General features: G+C 36.0%; 2 protein-coding genes and 1 non-coding gene across 3 annotated transcripts; all 3 read left to right on the forward strand.

Annotated features, from left to right (window-relative positions):
- The first annotated feature begins 793 nt into the window (after positions 1 to 793).
- Positions 794 to 2,219, forward strand: LOC142606359 (uncharacterized). The gene is made up of 2 exons (XM_075777722.1): positions 794 to 919; positions 1,809 to 2,219. The coding sequence occupies exons 1-2, from the start codon at positions 794 to 796 to the stop codon at positions 2,217 to 2,219; spliced, it is 537 nt and encodes a 178-aa protein (XP_075633837.1).
- A 9,897-nt stretch (positions 2,220 to 12,116) lies between these two features.
- On the forward strand, positions 12,117 to 14,244 carry LOC142608181 (putative xyloglucan endotransglucosylase/hydrolase protein 32). Its single transcript, XM_075779895.1, has 4 exons — positions 12,117 to 12,609; positions 12,748 to 12,848; positions 12,956 to 13,173; positions 13,586 to 14,244. The coding sequence occupies exons 1-4, from the start codon at positions 12,387 to 12,389 to the stop codon at positions 13,944 to 13,946; spliced, it is 903 nt and encodes a 300-aa protein (XP_075636010.1). The 5' UTR covers positions 12,117 to 12,386; the 3' UTR covers positions 13,947 to 14,244.
- A 3,601-nt stretch (positions 14,245 to 17,845) lies between these two features.
- Positions 17,846 to 17,934, forward strand: TRNAY-GUA (transfer RNA tyrosine (anticodon GUA)). The gene is given in 2 exon segments: positions 17,846 to 17,882; positions 17,899 to 17,934. It is a non-coding gene; the product is annotated as a tRNA-Tyr (tRNA).
- The last annotated feature ends 3,017 nt before the right edge of the window (positions 17,935 to 20,951 follow it).

Here is a 20,951-nt window from a genome sequence, read left to right on the forward strand (position 1 = left end):
AAAAGTTGACAGAGATGACTGCCGCTTTGAACCGATTCATTTCTTAGTCAGCAAACAGGTGTAGGCCCTTCTTCCAGTTGTTGCATAAGTGGAAGGGATTTAAATAGACAGAGGAATGTCCTTAGCCTTCCAGCGATTGAAGGAGTGTCTTTCTTAGCCACCTATTATGTCCAAGCCCGAGGAGGAGAAGGATCTATTTGCTTACATTGTTATGGCCTCACACGCAGTGAGTTTGGTACTGATACGAGCTGATAAGGGTGTGCAAAAACCAGTTTATTATGTGAGCAAATCAATACATAAGGCAGAGGTTCGCTATTTACCATTGGAGAAAGCCATCTTGACAGTAGTACATGATATATGGAAGCTCCCACATTACTTCCAGGCTCACACTGTTATGGTTCTAACCCAAGTCCTTCTTCGATCGCTGCTTCGAAAAGCTAATTACACAGGGAGGATTGCAAAATGGGGAACGATGCTAGGAGGTTTCGATATCAAGTATATGCCTTGCACTTCTATAAAGGGTCAAGTCCTTGTAGATTTTGTGGCTGAGTTTGCTAAGCCTTCCTTAGAAGAAAATGGTGAAAGGCCGAACATGGATGGAAAATCAGTTAGGATGATCTCCTTGCAAGAACCTTTGTCTTGAAAGGTGTATGTTGACGGCGCAGCAAATCAAAGGGCATCAAGAGTGGGGCTAGTTTTAGTATCTCCTAAAAGGATCATCATTGAGAAATCCTTAAGGCTAAGCTTCTCGGCCACGAACAATGAGGCGGAGTACGAGGCTTTGCTGGTAGGAATGGATATGGTTCAGAAAATAGGAGGAAGAACAATGGAGATATTTTCAGATTCAAGGTTAGTTGAAGGCCAAGTAAAGGGAGAACTGGAAGCCACGGACGTGAGAATGCAGGACTATTTAAGTCAGGTTAAGCACTTGCAATCAGAGTTTGAATCTTTCTCCTTACAAAAAATCCCAAGGAGTAGAAACACACATGCCGACTCTCTTGCCACCCTTGTAACCTCCTCGGTGCAGAGTTTACCTCAGTTTATCCTAGTTGAAGACCTGTGCAAGCCCCCCGAGACGAGAAAGTAGAGGGTCCTTATTTACCAAATCAGGGTAAGGCCTAGTTGGATGGATCCTATTGTGCTACTTCTTAAGGATGACATTTTTCCCAAGGAGAAGGGGGAAGCTGATAAAGTGTGAAGAAAAGCTCCTCGGTTCTGGTTGTCCGAGGATTAAAAGTTATACAAGTGCTCTTTTTTGGGGCCGTATTTGCTATGCATTCATCCTAAGGCAGTACCCATTCTTAGAGGAGTTACATGAAGGGATTTGTGAGAGTCATACGGGAGATAGATCCTTGTTTCATAGGGCCCTTACTTAGGGCTATTGGTGGCCGAATATGCAAAGAAAGGTGCAAGAATACGTGAAGAAGTGTGACCAATGTCAAAGATATGCCCCGAATATTCATCAGCCAAGGGGCGTCTTCAACCCTTTGTCTATCCCCTAGCCTTTTGCTCAGTGGGGCTTGGATATTGTGCGGCCCTTCCCTAAAGCAACGGAAAATAGGAGGTGGCTATTGGTCGGCACTGATTATTTCACCACGTGGGTTGAAATTGAGCCCCTATCAAATATCAGAGATGTGGACACCAAGAGATTTGTATGGAAAAATATTATCACTCGGTTTGGGATCCCTTACACCCTCATCTTAGACAATGGTCTTCAGTTTGATAACAAAGCCTTCAGGAGGCACTGTTGTGATTTGGGCATTAAGAATAGGTACTCCACCCCGGCTTACCCATAAGTAAATGGACAGGCCGAGGCTATCAATAAGGTCATAGTGAGTAGACTCAAGAAGAGGCTGGATGATGCCAATGGTAGATGGGTGGAAGAGCTGCCACACGTTCTTTGGACGTATCGGACTACCCCTCTTAGGTCAATAAGGGAGACACCATTTTCACTAACCTATGGAGCTGAGGCTGTAATTCCTCTGGAGACTGGATTCCTAACGCTGAGGACATGCTTATTCGCTCTGGACAGTAATGACAACTTGTTAGAAAACATCTTGGATTTAATTGAAGAACGAAAAGAAAATGCCAGGGTTCAATTCGCATATTACCAGCAGAAACTCAAACAGGGGTACAACTCAAGCGTGAAGTCAAGACCGTTAGCCCCTGGGGACTTGGTATTGAGAAAGGCTGTGGGGGCTGCAAAAAACCCAACATAGGGAAAGTTGGGGCCCAATTGGGAAGGGTCATACCGCATCACCTCGATAACTAGTATAGGTGCATACTTCTCAGAAGATTTGGACGAAAATGTCATGCCACACCCTTGGAATGTAAATAACCTACGAATGTATTATCATTAATGGAAGGCAATTCCGCCATGTTTTTGTTGAAGATTATGTGTCACCCTGGTTACTTGTTTGAATATTAAACAGAACATTAATCATGCTTGGCTCCTCAGACCACATACCTTGGATAAATTAATATTCTAGGTTATTTGCTTAAGTGTTAAACAGAACCTTAGTTATGACTGGTCCCTCGGACTACATGCCTTGGGTAAATTAATACTCTCCATTACTTGTTGAAATATTAAACAAAACCTTAGTTACGCCTGGCTCCTCGAACCACATACCTTGGGTAAATTAATATTCTTAGTTATTTACTTAAGTGTTAAACAGAACCTTGGTTATACCTGGTCCCTCAGACCACATGCCTTGGATAAATCAATACTCTCCATCACTTGTTTGAATATTAAACAGAACATTAGTCATGCCTGGTTCCCCAAACCACATACTTTGGGTAAATTAATATTCTTGGTTATTTGTTCAAGTGTTAAATAGAACCTTAGTTATGTCCAGTCTCCTCGAACCACATGCCTTGGGTAAATTAGCATTTATCTGATCATAAGAATACCAAGCAGGACCTCGAACCACATGTCTTGGGTAAATTAACATTTCTTTGATCATAAGAATACCAAGCAGGACCTCAGACCACATGCCTTGGGTAAAATAACATTTCGTAATTTCACCAAGGATGGGACCTTGGCATATGCATCACCAAGAAAAAAACAAGGACTAACCCTGGGTTTTGGTCAAAAGACTCTAAAGGTACACTCATAGGGTACTCCTAAAATAAGAGACCTCAAACATTTCCTTTTTCTACTAAGTGTTTTGCTTGTCTCTAAGGACTTAAGCAACCCTATTGATTATGCAATTTTTAGTGCCAATACATAGTTATTTTCCTCACTGTTTACATGGGTTTGATTTATTTGAATTAACAACAATTCATTATTGTTAGCCTTTTGTCAAGATATGGGTTTTCAACCTTAGAAGCTCCATTAATCTAATCCTTCAACAGAAGACAGAACATCCATCATAGCTACTTTGATATAAATATTGTAAAGAAAAAAGAAAAAGAAAGACAAAGTTTCACTTGCCATAAAACAAAAATCAATATCTATTCATTGTTCAAGAGAGAAGGTACGTTTTGAACAGGGCAAACTGCCACAACAAGAGAAAACTACACAATAGAAGGAAATTACATGACAAAAGAAAAAAGACAACATCAAAAGAGAAAAGTCCTAAACTACGTCTTGGCTAGAGGAGGGTCCCCTTTGCTGCCTAACCGGGAGGTAGGGGGTCAGTCGCCATGGGATCAACTTCCTTTGCCTTGGGGGCAACATCTTTGGCCTTGGGAGCAGCATCCTTGGCCTTCGAAGCAGCCTCTGGGCCCTTGGCCTCTGGCAAGGGCTTGGCCTTCTTACCTTTACCTTTGTCCTCTAGCCAAAAACCCCCTGGCCAGCTCCCTTGCCCTTGACCATCTCCACCTGCTGGCCTTGGTCGCTGGCCTTGCTAGGCCCTTTAAAGACCTCGGGAGGAGGGAGAGAGACCTGGGTGGTAGAGGGCCGCTCAGAGGCAATTGTCTCCTGGGCAGCATCTACTTCAGGGCCTAGAAGCGCTACTGGAGTTTCGTGGATTTCTGGGGGATAGTAGATGTTCTTAGCTCTCTGTCATTCCAAGGCAGTAAGGATGCTTGCCAGGTTGAGTGCCTCTGTCCACACTTCCTGAAAGTACTCCCTGCGAACCTTAGCCAGCTCCTCTGCCAAGCGAGCCTCAGTCTCCTGCTCCCCAAGGTTGTAGGATTTCTACTCCGAGGCCTCTGCAGCTTCTTTGGCTGTCCGAGTAGCTTCCTTGGCCTTCCCCAATTCTGCCTTCAAATCTAGAACCTGCTGTTTAGCCATGGCCAGCTCTATCTCAATATAATAGAGCTTTTTGCGCTACTCCTCAGCTTGGTCCTGGGCGTTCTTCAGGCTGGCTTCAGCGCTTTTCTGCCCCCTCTCCTCAGTGTCAATCTCATGGTGAGTTCTTGATTCTTCTGCTTAGCAGCACCCAAGGCCTTGTTGGTCTCGACGCGAAGGTTGGCCTCGACCTTGGCCTCATTCCGGGCATCTTTCACCCACTCCTCAGCCACAAATACCTCCTAGATTACCTGCACAAAAATGACAGAGGAATACGTTATTAAATAAGAGAAAGGTGGTCTAACATGATGCTAGTAAGGCATGCCAAGAAACTTACCAAGGCTAGGTCCCTCTTCAGGGACAAAAAAAGGTATGGCTGCCTCACGTTCTTCAATGCAGCCAAATCCTTCGACAGTAGAAGGAGCTACTCCAAGGCCTCGACAAGGTAGTGGATGTGCCATTTCTAGAACTCCCTGATGGTGGAGTTCCATGTATGGCTGCCCCATCTAGCTCCAGCCTAGGGTCCCATACCAGGTTTTGAAGGCGCACCTCAGCCACAGTCTGGTCCTCCTTGCTTTTAACCGAGGAGGCCCTCCTTGTGCCCTTGGCCATCTTTTGCTGCTTGGGGGAAACCCCCTCCTTTTGAGGGACCAACTCCCCTTCCTTAACCACCTCCTTCTCCTTCTTCATCTTCTTCAGGTTGGCAAGAGCAAACGGGTTAATTGGAGGAGGGGGAAGAGTAAGAGGGGGTTGAGACCCCAAGCCATCCTTGGGCACCGACTCCCTAGCCTTGAGGAACCCCCGCAAGCCCTTCTTATTGTTATCCAATGGCATTTCGTCCTCCTCTTCCGAACTACTGTCCAAGCGTGTGATAATAATTCTGGGGGAACGGACAACGAAAGATCTGTCTAGCTCGTCTTTTGAATCTAAGACCTGGATAATAGGCTCTCCCTGTCTTCCTCGAGCTGAAACTGATCTATCTCCGCCTCGAGTGGCAGGTGAGAGGAAGCTGTTTCTTCTCTTGGGACCGCAGCCTCAAGAGGAGAACGGTGGGAGTGCAGTTCGACTTAAACGATGTCTTCTCTGGCTAGGAACCCGGGTACCAAGATGTCTATCCGAGCCAACCGAGGATCACCGGCTCTGATCGCTTGGCCCACGTCCTAGAACTTGTTGGATAGGGACTTGAAGCCAAGGATAAGATGGACGGCTCTCAACTGTCTGTCCTCGCTCACAAACACCTCGAACCTCAGCACCTTGTTGAGATCGGGAACGTTGATGAAGTTGATATTGGGAGCTACGTATCTTTTATCTGCAAAAATAGTTGAGAAGCAAAACCACGATCAGAACAATGAAGCCTTCCATCAGAAAGAAACAAAATACTAAAAGAAAGGAAAAAACAGCAAAACTACAGAACTAGCGCCCATGTTAAAAGACCTAAACCTAGGGTACCCCACCTAGCTCTCCCTCCTAAACTGGGCAGTGAATACCGTCATGCCATTCACCAAAGACAATCAGGAAGTCATCTTTCATGCCCTTATTGGATTTGGGGAGACATGAGACGAGCCTAACAACGGAAGACCTAGACTTAAGGTTGTATTCCGAATCTGCAAATAGATGACACTTGTACATCCAGACGACATCATGCCAAGTGAGGCCTAACCCCATTTGCTCGTTGAGAGCATCTACACTCCCAAGACTCTAAATAGGTTGGGCGCACACTGGTGAGGGCAGATCCTATGGGCTATCAAGTAGTCTCTAGTCACCCTCCCCATGAGTAGCCTTATCCCCCATTCTATAAAGGTGATCATAGAAATAACCACTTCCCCTTCCCTTCTAAGTTCAATCCGTCCCCCAGAGGGCAGTACCGCAGGGAAACGCCCCTAGGAATGTGATACAAGGCCTTAAAACCCTCCATACCGACAGGGGAATCTACTAAGTGAGCAAACTTACCCATCTAAACAAGCTAAGGAGAAGTGAAAGATATTTTTGTGAGGAAAAGAAACAAAGAACAGAAGGCCAAGGAGACTTGCCGAGGAAAAAAGAACTAAGAAGGAAAGAACTTACGAAAATAAAGGCAGGGGTCGCTTCAGGAGCTTCTTGGGAGTTTGAGAGTTTGAAAGTTTGAAAGTTCGAAAGTTTTGAAAAGTGGGAGAAATGAAACTCTAGGCGCCTTTTATAGGAGGCAAAATTGGGTGGGAGTTATCCCGCCCAAAATTCGAAAAGAGATGCCAACCGTAGGATCTCCATGTCACCATAGGACATGGGGAACAAAGCGCCGCCTGGAGCATTTAATGAGACGCTACAGACTTCGAAGCACTAGAACGGTTACAGGGCTCGCGAGGTGACATTCTCACGTGTGGAGTCCAAAAGAAGCTTGTGGAGTTAATTATCTAAGGTCAAAACCCCACTTTTCTCCTCAGATAAGAGGAAAAAACTGGAGTTTTAAGGGGCTATTGTGGGGAATAGAAATTTGATAAGGTTACATTGTCACATGTCATACCTAAGGCCGAGGAGGCCATTGCAGCTCCGAGGAGATCACACCCAAGGACAGTAAGGCCACGTCAATGACATGTTTCCAGAGGAGGTCATACCGAAGAGAAAGAGCTTTAGGGAAGGGGCCAACCCTGACTAAAGGGACGGTGGCTGCCACCACATTTAATGCATCCCACCAAACCTCCTGACTGCATTTATGTGGAAAAGACCCTTAAACAGTGCTGCATTAGTTGCCGCAACTCACAAGGGGTTTGGGAAGGTATCTGATGGGACAAGCACTCAAGTGGTAGCCTGTGCGATCAACAAATGGAGGGTCAAGATCATCTAAAGGGAGATATATAATGTGAGAGACCCTCCAGGGGGAGGGGGGGAGAAAAAGTCTATAGAAAAGACATTGTAACAACAAGAATTGAGATTGTATCCAAGTCTGAAAAAATTATATTTAGGAACCATCCTTCTCAGACTTCACCGAGGAAGGATTTCTTTGCACAAGAGCTTGTCTTTCTTTGCTTTCTTATTATCTTTAATCCATTGTGCGTGTTGCTTGATCCATTAAAGCTTAGTTTTTAAGGCCACTGAGACGCAAAAAATCATAGCTTTTAATAAGAAAACAAAAAATCACATGAACCTTAATAAAAAGCATTTAAGGTGAAGAATTAAGATCAACCTACTGAAACGCAAATACTAAAAACCTCAAGACTTAAAACTTCAAAATTTTATAGAATCCTCAAATTCTACTTCTGAACCAAACCAAATTCCACAAATTTTTATATATAACATACCAAATAAAAATTTGTCGCTAAAAGACATAGGTTGCATCTTTGATTTTTCTCCAAAAAAATAGAGATGTCTTATCTGCCATGTACAATATAAAAAAAAACAATTAATAGAAATTTCAACCCAAAAACCAAACCCACGATTATCAACGTGAGTCTCTTTTTTTTTTTCAATGTTAGTCTCTTTTTTTTTTTTTTAGTCCTATCATAATTTTTGTTTTTATATAGATTATCAACATTTGAGTTTGAATTTAAGTTGGATTTGTTAGAGAGATAAAGTTTCACTTATTGTTAAGTTTTGATTAAACAAAAATAATTTTATTCTTAAAAAATGATAATGATGAGTTTGAGTTTGAGTTAGACTTGTTAGAGAGATAGAATTTCACTCCCAATTAAGTTTGAACTAAACAAAAATAATTTTATTTAAATGTTGTGCTGACGTGAAAAATTATGAGAGCTTCAAAGGCTTCAATTGATTTTTCTCCAAAAAAAATAGAGATGTTTTATCTGTCATGTACAATATAAAAAAATAATTAGTAGAAATTTCAACCCAAAAACCAAACCCACGATTACCAATGCGAGTCTTTTTTTTTTTTCAACGTTAGTCTTTTCTTTTTTTAGCCCTATCATAATTTTTGTTTTTATATAGATTATCAACGTTTGAATTTGAGTTTAAATTAGATTTGTTAAAGAGATAAAGTTTCACTTCTTGTTAAATTTTGATTAAACAAAAATAATTTTTTTTTAAAATGATAATGATGAGTTTGAGTTTAAATTTAAATTTAAGTTGGACTTGTTAGAGAAATAGAGTTTTATTTCTGATTAAGTTTGAACTAAATAAAAATAATTTTATTTAAATGTTATGCTGACGTGAAAAATTATAATATAAAGGTTTCGGAGGGTGCGGTTATATATATATATATATAGAGAGAGAGAGAGAGAGTGAGAGAGAGACTAAGATTGACTCTTACTATGTGGAAGTCAATATGATCAATTATTTTTACTTAATTGAAAACTTCCCTAACGTTCCAATCAATGCAGGGGCTAAAGGGCTTTTCAGACATCAACTGATGGTAAAGCACCTAGAGTGTAAGTGTCTCCCTAATATGATGCTTCCACGACATGCTAATTAGAAGCGACTAGATGTATTCTATATCAAATTCCAACAGCCTCAAAGTTAATCCGATACAAAACCATGATGAGAGCTTCTTGATTTGTCGGCCAATTATGGTCCCATACGTTCATTCAATCACGTAGGCCATGACCGACCAAAACCCCAACAAAGCCTTATGTATAATCTCTCTTCGTCATGGTCTTGTCTTATACTCTGCAAAAAAGATATGAATATGATTAATATGCTTTGAAAATTATGCTCCTACCATGTTATGTTGGAATTGATATCTATATAAAAATGCTCCTCTGTTTCATTGTCATGCAACAAGCCTGCCCATTTGCATTAATGGTGGAATATGTGTGAAACGTTTAAGACAAAAATTATGCATAGAAAAGATAAGAGTTATACGTAAGAATTAAGTAAAAAACGTATCCAAAAAATATTTTAAGTTTCATATGCATCGCATGGCAATGTCTGCGAGGACAACAAAATTTGTCAAATTTTGAATTAATTGTGTCTTGCATTAAATTCAGCACATTTAGTCAATTAAGTACACTTTTACATGTTCATCAAAAAAGTACACTTTTACATCAATTCTCACACGCATGGCCCAACTAAGTTCATGAATCACATGAATAGCTCTAATTAAAAGATGACCTGGATGTGTTTCGTGATACAGATGAGAGTAACTTATCCTGGAAAAGTTTTTGCGAAAAGTTTTCTCTTCAAATCGGAGAGAAATTCTTTAAACTCTTCGTGTATCTTTTTATTTGATGTAAATTTTGAATATCTAACCGCTGAATTAAATGTTATTATTATATTCTTTACACTCGCAAAATTTCAAGAAGATCAAAATTCAATAAATGTCATCATTTAAATGTTTAAATTTCAAGTTTTTATAGTTTAAAATTATGCATAAAAAATAATTTTATATTGATCAGATAGTAAATAACATCTGATTTGAACAAAATTTGACATGCATGTTAAAAACATAAAGAACATGCAATTCAACGGTTAGATTTTCAAATTTCACACCAATAAATATATATATAAAAAAGTTTGAAGAATTTTTCTCCAAACCGGTTTGGAGAGAAACCTTACTCATTTACCTTGATCTTGAGTTTATTACAAAATCCAGAATTAGATAGTTTTATGTTGCTTCTTTGAACCCCAAAAAAAAAAAAACACTTGGGTTCCAATGTCCCTTGATTTTATATTTTTGTGTTCATACTTCTAAGTTCTAACTTCTAAGCAACCAATAATTCCAAACAAGAAGCAGCTCACCCAGCTTTTCAGTTTACATGCCTTGAAACAATATTTGAGCTACTTTAATTTGCTAGTAAACTCAGGTGTTTGATTTAGGTTTTCCCTACATTGACTTATGAGCTTAAAGTAGTTTATATATAACTACCTTTTCAAACTCGAAATTGTAGTTGTTGGCAGGTTCAGTTTGTCGTTAAATTATTTCATGGAAAGAGAATCAACAATAACAACTAATTCAACAATATGAAGAGGTGAGCTTGAGAGGTTGTCTCCTAGTTAAAAGTCGTTAACAAGGCCTAATATTTGCCTATATACAGAGGTACAAAGGAGGTTGAACAAATATGGATTCACATTACTTACCTCCAGATTTTGGTAACTACTTTGACTTTCTCATTGTACTGTTAAAGACCATGAAACCACGTTTTTGGTAATTACTTTAACATCTACTTTTAAAATCCAGATATTCTCACGTCAATTATGAATATTAATTTAAAATAAGAGGCGTTATAAGAAGATATTTTCTCCGACGTATAAAGTATAGTTCCACGTACAGTGGTCACAAGGACAACACTCATAGCAGCAAAACAAAGAGAGGCACTCCATTGCTTTTTGAATCTTTAATAGACATGGCTTTCACTATTTTACCTGTACGAAAGAATGGATTGCCCCCTACTTCTTTTCTTTTTTTCATTTATTACTTCCCCAATTTGTAATAACTTTTCACAATTTATACATAATTTTTCCTCATATTATATTTATAATTTTGAATGAAATATCTCTTTATATCTATGTTCTTCTCAAACTACGAGTGTCATTTTTTGTGTATTCCAAGTATGAATTCTATGTCAGTAAATATGGCTTATCAATCCATAAACTTCAAAGTAATTTTGATGGTGACCAATTTCAAACTTATGTGACATCCATTTGGGAAAATCGGCTTGTGACATGGGTCGTCTTGTCAATAAGCAGTTACCATTTGTTGTTTCAAACTTTCAATGCGCATCTCCTTCCCAAAAAAAATAAAGTTTGACTCTACCATTGCACATGGATATGTGGATGAAGACCAAAGAGAAACACATGAAAGGTGCTTATAGAATTATGATTAAATTATTAAATACATCATTTTCAAACTGTTTAAGTTTTTAGGATAATCGGTAATTTGTTATACTCAAAGTTGAAATGAAAAAAAAGGATAAAAATGGATTAGAAGTGACAGCAAGAAAAGAAATGGATATAGAAGTCAAGTTCAACCGTACAAGAAAGAAAATTCTATACATGCATTTAGAATTATATATAGGTTTTGCATATCTTGGAGCCTGATACTAATAACCCATCCTGTTTACCATCACATCCAATATAGTTTATTCAGCTTTTTCCTAATCACATATTTCATTAGCTCCATTTATTCTGGTAATTTGAAGGTGTGAATGAGTTTTTTTTTTCTAGTTATTCTAGATAAGAGCAAACTCAAGATTCGGTTCTACTTAATAACATAAAGTCATTACTTGACAGAAACCGCTTGACATCGATTTTTTTTTTTTTCTTAATAAGGCCCCCACCAAATATTAAATTCACATAATTTGGAACTTAAATCAGCTTTATCTAACAAAAAATCTTATCTGCCGTCTCATTCAAATAATTCATTTAAGAATCATTTAGATGATCACAAAAAATTATGAAAATTGCTTTAACAAAAGACCAAATATATTTAATAGTGGCTTCTCTTGTTGAAATTATGAAAAAATTTGCTTTAACAAAAGACCAAATTCTAATTGTGACACACACTAACCAAAATCCATGAGAAAATCTGCCAAGCACAACAAATTTAGAGGTCCTCATAGGTCACAACTTATGACTACATGATACATTTCACAAAAGAGAGCCTTTGGTCCTCACTACTCTTCTTTTAGAGGAAACTTTTTAACCTAATGATACAGTAAGTCAGTATCATATGACACTTTATATTTTGAAAAGTTTGGAGATAAAAATATGGCCAAAAAGAGAGAGCTTGGAGATAAATGACTTTCCATTCTTTTCACCTTTATCCCATGTCAGTTCTTTCTGCTCCGACCCTTATGATTAGATAAGGCTTGCAAAACTATGCAGATACAGATGTAGTGCTAGCTATCTTAGTCATCTCTGTCAGCATTAATCTAATCAGTACCATGTTAAAGATGCCCACTGAACTTATCTTTCTCCTCTAATATCTTCATCTTTGCTTTCCCAAGTGAGCAACCATAACTGACAAGTTTTCACAATAAAAGTTTTCTCACTAGAAGGAAAGAAGAGAGTCGCACATGCAACAAGTTGTACAATTTTTGTATACACACTTTGTCCACATGTATAACTCCCCCATCAACTAACTTATCACCTTACCTGCAATGTGGGGCCTCCAATCTCTCTATTTATACTAACTGCAAAGCCACACTCTTCCATACACACCACCTACTTCCCAATTCAGTGTCCCACCCTGCATTTAAGCAGAGTGACTCCAATATTTGATACAATGCCATCTTATTCCATCTTCCTCTTCATGGCTCCTCTTTTGTACCTTATTCTCTCTTTGATGATTGCTTCAATCAGTGCTCAGGGTCCACCCTCACCAGGCTACAGCCCAAGTTCCAAAATTAACTCCATAACCTTTGATCAAGGCTTTAGGAACCTCTGGGGTCCTCAGCATCAGAAAGTAGACCAGGACACATTAACAATCTGGCTTGATAGTAGCTCAGGTCTTATAATTAGTCCTCAATTGTTTTCCCATTTGTTCTTTATGCAGCCCTTAATGCTTCTTTATTGTCTAATTGGTTTTGTCTTTAGTTTTATTGTCTCAATTATAAGCTTACTTACTCATTCTTTATTAAATATAGGAAGTGGGTTCAAGTCCTTACAAACATATCGATCAGGGTACTTTGGTGCAGCCGTCAAGCTCCAACCCGGTTATACTGCAGGAGTCATTACATCACTCTATGTGAGCATTACATTAAATTACATAATTTACATTTCATTAGTTTAGTTTTAAAGATTAATTCTTTATGGACATTAACTCTATGTTGTTCCTCAATTGATGAATGTTAGCTTTCAAACAACGAAGACTACCCCGGGAACCATGATGAAATCGACATTGAGTTCCTTGGAACTACACCAGATAAGCCATATACTTTGCAAACGAATGTATATGTCAAAGGAAGTGGAGATGGAACTATTATTGGAAGAGAGATGAAGTTTCATCTCTGGTTTGATCCTACACAAGATTATCACAACTATGCTATAGTGTGGAACCCCAGTGAGATAATGTAATTATTAGCACTTTTTTTCCCCTTGTGCTAGAATAGTAACAAATTTCACGTACTAAAAAATTATACCATACTATTAGGCTTTATGAATTTTTCTAATATTATTAATCATGCATGCATTTCAACACAAGATTAATCATGTACATTCCCTTTTTTAATAGGATAATAATACTCTCACGTCCACGTCCACTTTCATGTTTTGAATGTGAACATTTTTTTTTCACATTTTAAAACGTGTGCATCAAAGTATCGATTTTGAATATCGTGTAAAATAATGGATGTAAAAAGAGTGTAACAAATATTTTTTCTTTTAATATTTGCATGTGTGTTTTTAATGAAAGAGATGTATGCTTTCATTTTGCTTTTTTGCATTTATTTTCAGCTAACATGAATTTGTCTTTATGATTTACAGTTTCCTAGTGGATGATGTGCCAATTAGGAGGTATCCAAGAAAAAGTGATGCTACATTTCCATTAAGGCCCATGTATTTGTACGGTTCAATTTGGGATGCATCACCCTGGGCAACTGAGGATGGAAAATACAAAGCTGATTATCAGTACCAACCCTTCATTGGTAAATACACAAATTTCAAACTAGGCGGCTGCACTGCCAATGGACCCGCCTCATGCCGACCGCCCTCTGCCTCGCCGTTTAGCTCCAGCGGCCTAAGCGGACAGCAGTACTCGGCCATGGGATGGGTCCAGAAAAATTATTTGGTTTACAACTATTGTCAGGATCCAAAGAGAGACCACACCCTTATACCTGAGTGTTAGGGAACCAAGAATTGGATCTTTTTCAAATGAAGATGATCCTTTCTCGAGTACTAGATTGTTAGCGTGTGACTAAATTAATTTTTTATCTTTTTAAGTATGTCACAATTTGTGAACACAGTTATTTCAGTTGTCAAAAGCTTGTTTAGGGGGTCCTTGAGATGGGTCCAACTTGCTAAAAGAGTAGTTGAGCGTCCAATCCCCCCAAGATTTGCAGTGTATTGTTGTTTATGTTGTGCTATTGATTTGGTTGTATTATTGTTGGAATAAATTACTTAGTGATGAGTGCTTTATAAAGAAATATATAGATATGTTTGACTTGATAAAGAGAGTGATGGGTGTTTGATTGTTTGCCTTTGGTTTGCCTTCCCAGCATGCAAACTATAGAGCAATTTTGTAGCTAGCTCGCTCGTGAATTTCATTGTCTTTACCTATGTTGGAATTTGGTCGCTCACATGTGAACTTGGATTGGACCACAAAATTATTCTTCGTTCCTCACCTGTGAACAATCCAAATAGCACTTCACATTGGATCCTAGGAATTCCGAGGCTTCAACAGTGGTAAGGTGACAAGGGCATAATAGTATCGAGGTAGGTTTCAAATTACTATTGAAACAAAGAAAAAGATTGAGTAGGCATATCATTTTTAGGAAGGTTTAATTTATTATATGCCTAAAAATCTAAAGATTTATTGTTGAAATTGAAATAAAAATCACATACCTGTCAAAATCTAAAGGTAATATTTATAAAGATTCTTTATTTTATAATAATAGTGAATTTTTTATACGCACCAAATGATTCATGAATTTAGTCTGCAATATCAAAAAAAAAAAAAAAATTTAAAAATCGATAGAAATGTAGAATTCACTAACTAAACAGAAACAGAAGTCTCATGACAAAGCATGTAATCATAGGTCGAAATAAAACACATATAAATGTTCACAAAAGGACAATGAAAATAAACAACATCAATCAGTCGGCTTTTGCTCCTTTCCTAGTTAAGGCGTCTACGCACCTTGTGTTTTGAGGCATTGGCCCAACTAAAAAAATTCGGATCCTATAAGTCTATAACACTAAAATCCATCTGCCAGACTGCCAATGTCCTTTTTTTTTTTTTTTTAACTCTTAAGCCTACCTACAGGCTATATATATAGATATATCTATATGCTTCCTAATAAGTCTTAAGGCATATACTTACTTTTTTTAGTTTTTTATAATCTGTGAAAACGTGTTCTAATATAGTAAATTTTCAATTGTGACTTTTCAGGGCACGAGCTAAATGCAGTTTCAATCGCACATGCAATTCTGTAGTAGGGGTTAACCATAGACTTGAAAGAAAGTTCTACTAGAACTAGCTTTTATTACTTCTAAAAATAGCTGTAAATACTAATTACCACTTAGAAAAGCACCTTATATATGAACTTTTTAGAGAAGCACCTCATATATGAACTTTTTAGAGTGTGTGGCAAATCATAGATTTAAGTAATTCTGCTCCTATTTCTCAAAAAAATAAAAAAGTTTGTCTGCTTCTGGATCAACCTTAAAATAAAAACTATAGTTCAACTTTGAAGAAGTTTTAGTTTGTCTACAATTTGCTTAAATAATTCATAATGGAGTATAGTCTTTTTATTTAGCATGTAACGCTAATTATGAAAATAAAAATGGTAAATTGAGAATCAGGAGTATATATTACATAATTTGATGAACACAGAATTTAAAATTGATCATGCTGTCTATGGTTTATATTTTTTCTTATATTGAATAAAAATATCTACTTAATTAATTAAATAACTCCACCCCCTCTCACCTTAGGGAATGCTCGAACCTGGGTCCCCTCAACCCACCAAGCCTTATCGTTTGGAGAAGTACCAACTTGCCCAACATGCTTATATTTTATCAAAAGATATGTCAACTTCTGAATACATTATTCAAAATTTTATTTATTATATTATTCATACAATATCAATTACATTCATTGCTATATTATTGGTAATATTTTTATAATAAAAGTTTAGCATTCTCTAATGAAATAAGCTACACGAAACTCCAGTCTAATATAACTAAAGATTTTGTAAGACAAATTTCGCATACATAGTAACACGAGATCACATTGGATGCTCGGTTTATATGTTTTGTTTTCACTAGAAAGCACCGCGTGAACCGAAAGCCCTGAAATGTCATGCACTGAGGGCCAGATAGGGTATCTATAGGATTCACACTTTTATAGTATAGTCCAAAAAAATGTAGGTTGTACATGGCACAAGATTAGCCAGTATATCTACTACCTGTTATTTCAATTGCTCTTTTTTCCTCCCTAGAATTTCAATCCGAAACCTGTGAATGATCAGAACATTTTTGTTTGTCCAATTCCTCATCCAAATATCCAATCAGAGCATACTATAATTAAAGGTCACAAGAAATGTTAATTAGGGTTTCAAGAAGCTGTTGGCAACTTGGCATGCATGGAAGGATTAGCTATGGATAGTTTTGCAAATTTGTCTGTTAAATCAATAAAATAACATCCTTGTTTTTGTACTATACATTGATTGATTGAGATGGAATTTGCAAACTGTGTTCCACAATTACAGAAGAACTTAATTGCCAAAATTATTGGAGACCCTCAAATTGGCACCATATGAGTCATGATCATATAGTAGTACTTTTATGGCTGCCATGTTAGACTTTTCAAGGGTCACGGACCAAAGGAAAATATGCTAGCCAATAGATCCTGTAAAATGTGCTTAGAAGTTTAATTTGAACGAACTCCTTTGTTTTCTTACCCTTTAGATGAACCTTTATGCACTTACCTGAAAAAAAGAGATAGACATTGCTACTTTTCCAGATATCCAGATGAAGCTATCAAAAATGCATGCATATCCAATTAGGCAGGATATGCCTAATTGATACAATTTTCTAGAGAGAGATAGGATCATCAAGAAAAGGAAATAAATATGCCTAATAAAAAAGTCACTGGATGCCAAACAAAAGATGAATATTTAGCCATCAATCATACAAAGCAAAATTAGGCAGGATATGCCTAAGTAAATAGTTATGATTAAGCGTATATGGCCTTCCAACTTTATTGCTCTCCAATATTATTAAAATATTATTATGAAGCTTTTATGACTAAATGTTTGATTTTTCTCAAGCTAATCTCGACCTTTTCTTGTGAAAATAAATTAGTACAATTTTAAGACTTGGATAATCTTCGACGTTTTCGACAACATTTGAAATTAGAGAAACATGGCTTTTAAGTGAGGGACCATGCATCAGAAATGTTTAAGATCAGGAAAAGACATCACTAAGAGGGGAAATTTATGAAATCCTAAAATGTCCAGGAACAAACAAATGTTTTGGTAAATTAAATATGCCACAAGATAATTGTTCGCTTTAATGTGCTATGAAAAAAACTTACTGGTGAAAATTCAAAGACTCTATGGACCATCCATACTGGCCCATGAGATGTTTTAACATTTCTTCAATTTTTAGGCCCATTTAAACATATAGCTTATTTGTGTACTTAGAAGATTGCCCAATACAATTCTCATAGGTGCAAGCCCATTACTTAACAAGAACTACAAAGGCTTTCTCAAACCAAGTCCATGATTGTTCTTCGGAGAACATGTTTTTAAACTTTTCCAATGAAAAGAGAAAACCAAAAATATTGTTTTTCAATCTCAAAAAAAAAAAACCATTAATAAAAATTATGCATATTATTAGAATTTTATATAATGCACACATTAGTTGTACAGGACATGTTTTAAAATTTATAATATTTTTGCAAATGAACGATCTCAATCGCTCCATAATGTTGGTTCTTTGAAGTTGGAAGAAATTAGAAAATTAAGAAATCGTTTAATAAATTAGCTATATATATAATTTTATTCTAAGCAATTATCAAATCCGACCTTAGCTCAGTTGGTAGAGCGGAGGACTGTAGTTGGCAATAACAGCTGATCCTTAGGTCACTGGTTCGAATCCGGTAGGTCGGACTCTTTCTTTTTCTTTTTTTCCTTTCTTCCCCCACTTTCATTATTCACTCAGAGTCATTGGTGTTTCATGCAAATGTCATCTTTAGCCCTGATTGTTAAATCTCACATTACAACAAGTCCAAATGTGAACCGAATTTTAAAAAAAATAGTGAAAGTAGTTCAAGAGAATTGAAAGTCCGAAAAGGTATACAAAAAGGGTTGGTGAAATTCTGTGTGTGGAGACCCGTTCAAACACTTCAAACTCAATCAACTTTGCTACCCCCAATCCAAACATAGATATTGGTCAAGCTTTCCCTAACCTTTTTTAACAAGTCATCCCGATGACCCCGGCAAGAGAATTATGATGAATGATGGAATCAGAGATTCATTCAACTACTCATGCTTTTCCACTTGTTTTTTTGGTAACGAATTTTCATGTGTCTTTCTTGCGACCTCACTCTCCCAAGAAAAATGTGGTGCTTTATATAATATCGCTCTGCCCAACCTAGCTACTATATATGGATTATTTTATTTGCTTCAATCCCTAATATATGCATTGTGCATTAATAAAGGAACTCTCTTTTGATGCACATGACTGGTGATGCAAAAATTCTTACGGAATCCTTTAGAAACTTTTCTTCTTTCCATATATGTATGTCAATAAGGTAATTATGTAGCTTACAACCTTGTTAATATGTCACAAACATAGTTGTCAAAACGTAAATTGTATCGTGAATCGATTTTAATTTTTCTGTATCAGGTATTATATCGTATCGTGTATCGTAAGATATTATAAACAATTATATGCATACATATTTATATCTATATTATTATTTAAGGGGTTTTTCCTGTTTGGATTCCTCATTTTTTAGTTCAAAAATGTCCTTATACTCCTATGTTTAAGTAGAGATAAAACTACACGACAATCTGGTAAAAATGCAACTCTAACTTCTACTAAAACATTGCCTAAAAAAATAGGACCACTTTCCTATTAATTTTCAAATTACGTTATCCACTTATAAATTAGAATTTCAAAATAAAAATTATATATATAAAATAAAAATAAAACACTGTTTTTTTTCTACAAAATATGACCACTAAAAAAAAGCTTCATCTCCTGTTAATTTTCAAATTACTTTATCCACTTATAAATTATATTTTCAAAATAAAAATTATATATATATAATAAAAAACACAGTTTTTTTTCCTACAAAATAGAACCACTAAAAAAAATCTAATTGCACGCGCTTTGCGCATGTGATGAAGCTAGTATATATAAAGGGTATATTCACTATAAATTTTGAATATATTTAGCTAATGACTAATTTATTCATCCCTTATATGATAATATTTAACAAGCTAACTAAATAAATCAAACTAGCACATATTTATAACATACATATTCAAATTGCTTTAATTCAAAAGTGATAATATATTACAAATGACCCAAAAATTAATTTATTTTCATCATATCAGCTAATCAACTCCATCTAAGTCAATACTATCATCACGGTTATCATTTTGCAAATGTATTTCTTCATTAAAATTTTATTCATCGTCATTAACATTTACTATCTCTTGTTATTCTTTTTATTTTAATAATTAACAAAAAATCTTCTTGACACTAGTTACTGGGACTTGCAACAATAATATAAAAAATAAAAATAATTATATTTTCAATCAATATCTTATTCATAGTATAGAAAATAAATTTGTAAATATTAAAGTGAAATGTAAATGTGTACTGTATAGTCCAAATTTCGTAGAAGAAAGAGAGGGAAAAAAATTTATGTATATGTTATTTTATTGGTTAAATTAACTAACCTAATAATTTTGTGTTTGAAACAAGTTTAACAACTTGATAAATTTTTAAAAAAAATACAAATTTCACAAACAAACTCATTTTAAAGTATTTGTCTATGTATCGTATGATACGTATGATTTTATGATATGATTCATACGATACACAAATTGTATCGTACGATTCATGAGCACTTACAATACGTCGATATAATTACATTTTCTCTCATTCTCAAAATAAAATAATAATAAAAATGTAATTAAACCTCCCATATATATTGCTTCCACCAAAAAAATAAAACCCCTCCTATATATATTATAAAAGAAAACATGGATCTTGTGTGAGCATTTTTTGTAAATGTTGGGCTGGGCTACCTGTTGCTAAACTAGGCTCAAAGATCTTTGGATCAAGTAGTTGGGACCGGTCCAAGAGCAACCCTCCTTGGTCCGGCTTGTGCGCAAACGATGTGTTGTGAAATTTTAAAATACTCGCAAGTGTACGAACCGTACCGAAGTATAGTTTGACAAGAACAAAGTCAAACCCACAAGAACTTGAATGAACGTGGGAAAATTAATCAAATCTTAACCAAATTAATCCTAATCTAGTTTAATAAATATTGGTTGTTTTGAAATTAAATAAGCTAAGCAAGTAGTAAAATTAAGCATATAGTTAAATTAAGCAAAAGATATAAAGCAATAAAAAGATGTAAACAATCAAGGGAAAGGAATCAAGGTTTTGGAATCCACCTTATAAGTCATATCAGCATATATTTATGATCATTAATTTTTCCCAACTCACTACATGATAATCTAGAAATCAATCTTGCTATCATGGAAAATATTCTCATTAAAATCCTTATTCTAAAAATCAAAAGCATGTTCTTCTTCGTTTCTTAAGTATAAAATCAAATTATCAATTGTATCCAAAGCCAAACAAATCACAAGATATATCCAATTCTAAAAATCAAATCATAAATTGTATCCATTGACAGACAGATCACAAGCAATATCCAATTTTATAATCAGGAATTAATAAACCAAACATTCAATTAATTAAGATAAATCCTAAATCATGAGAAAAACATTATTGAACTCATATCTAGAATCTCATCTTAGTCAATTGATATGAAGCAAGAACAATTTAAATCATTAAAGAACAACTATTATGGGAAAATCAAATCACATAAATATTACTAATAATCTTTAACAAGGTTTCATCCTCAACCCTAATTATAAAT

This window comes from Castanea sativa, chromosome 8 (assembly GCF_040712315.1).
Source record: "Castanea sativa cultivar Marrone di Chiusa Pesio chromosome 8, ASM4071231v1".
Taxonomy (NCBI): Eukaryota; Viridiplantae; Streptophyta; class Magnoliopsida; order Fagales; family Fagaceae; genus Castanea; species Castanea sativa.

What these genes read in the sequence shown, in the direction of transcription:
- LOC142608181 (XM_075779895.1), top strand. Translation starts at nt 12,387, where the DNA reads ATGCCATCTTATTCCATCTTCCTCTTCATGGCTCCTCTTTTGTACCTT. An exon ending in CTGGCTTGATAGTAGCTCAG is followed by an intron (nt 12,610 to 12,747) that starts GTCTTATAATTA and finishes TATTAAATATAG; the next exon opens with GAAGTGGGTTCAAGTCCTTA. An exon ending in TGGAACCCCAGTGAGATAAT is followed by an intron (nt 13,174 to 13,585) that starts GTAATTATTAGC and finishes TATGATTTACAG; the next exon opens with TTTCCTAGTGGATGATGTGC.
- LOC142606359 (XM_075777722.1), top strand. Translation starts at nt 794, where the DNA reads ATGGATATGGTTCAGAAAATAGGAGGAAGAACAATGGAGATATTTTCA. An exon ending in TGCAGGACTATTTAAGTCAG is followed by an intron (nt 920 to 1,808) that starts GTTAAGCACTTG and finishes GTAAATGGACAG; the next exon opens with GCCGAGGCTATCAATAAGGT.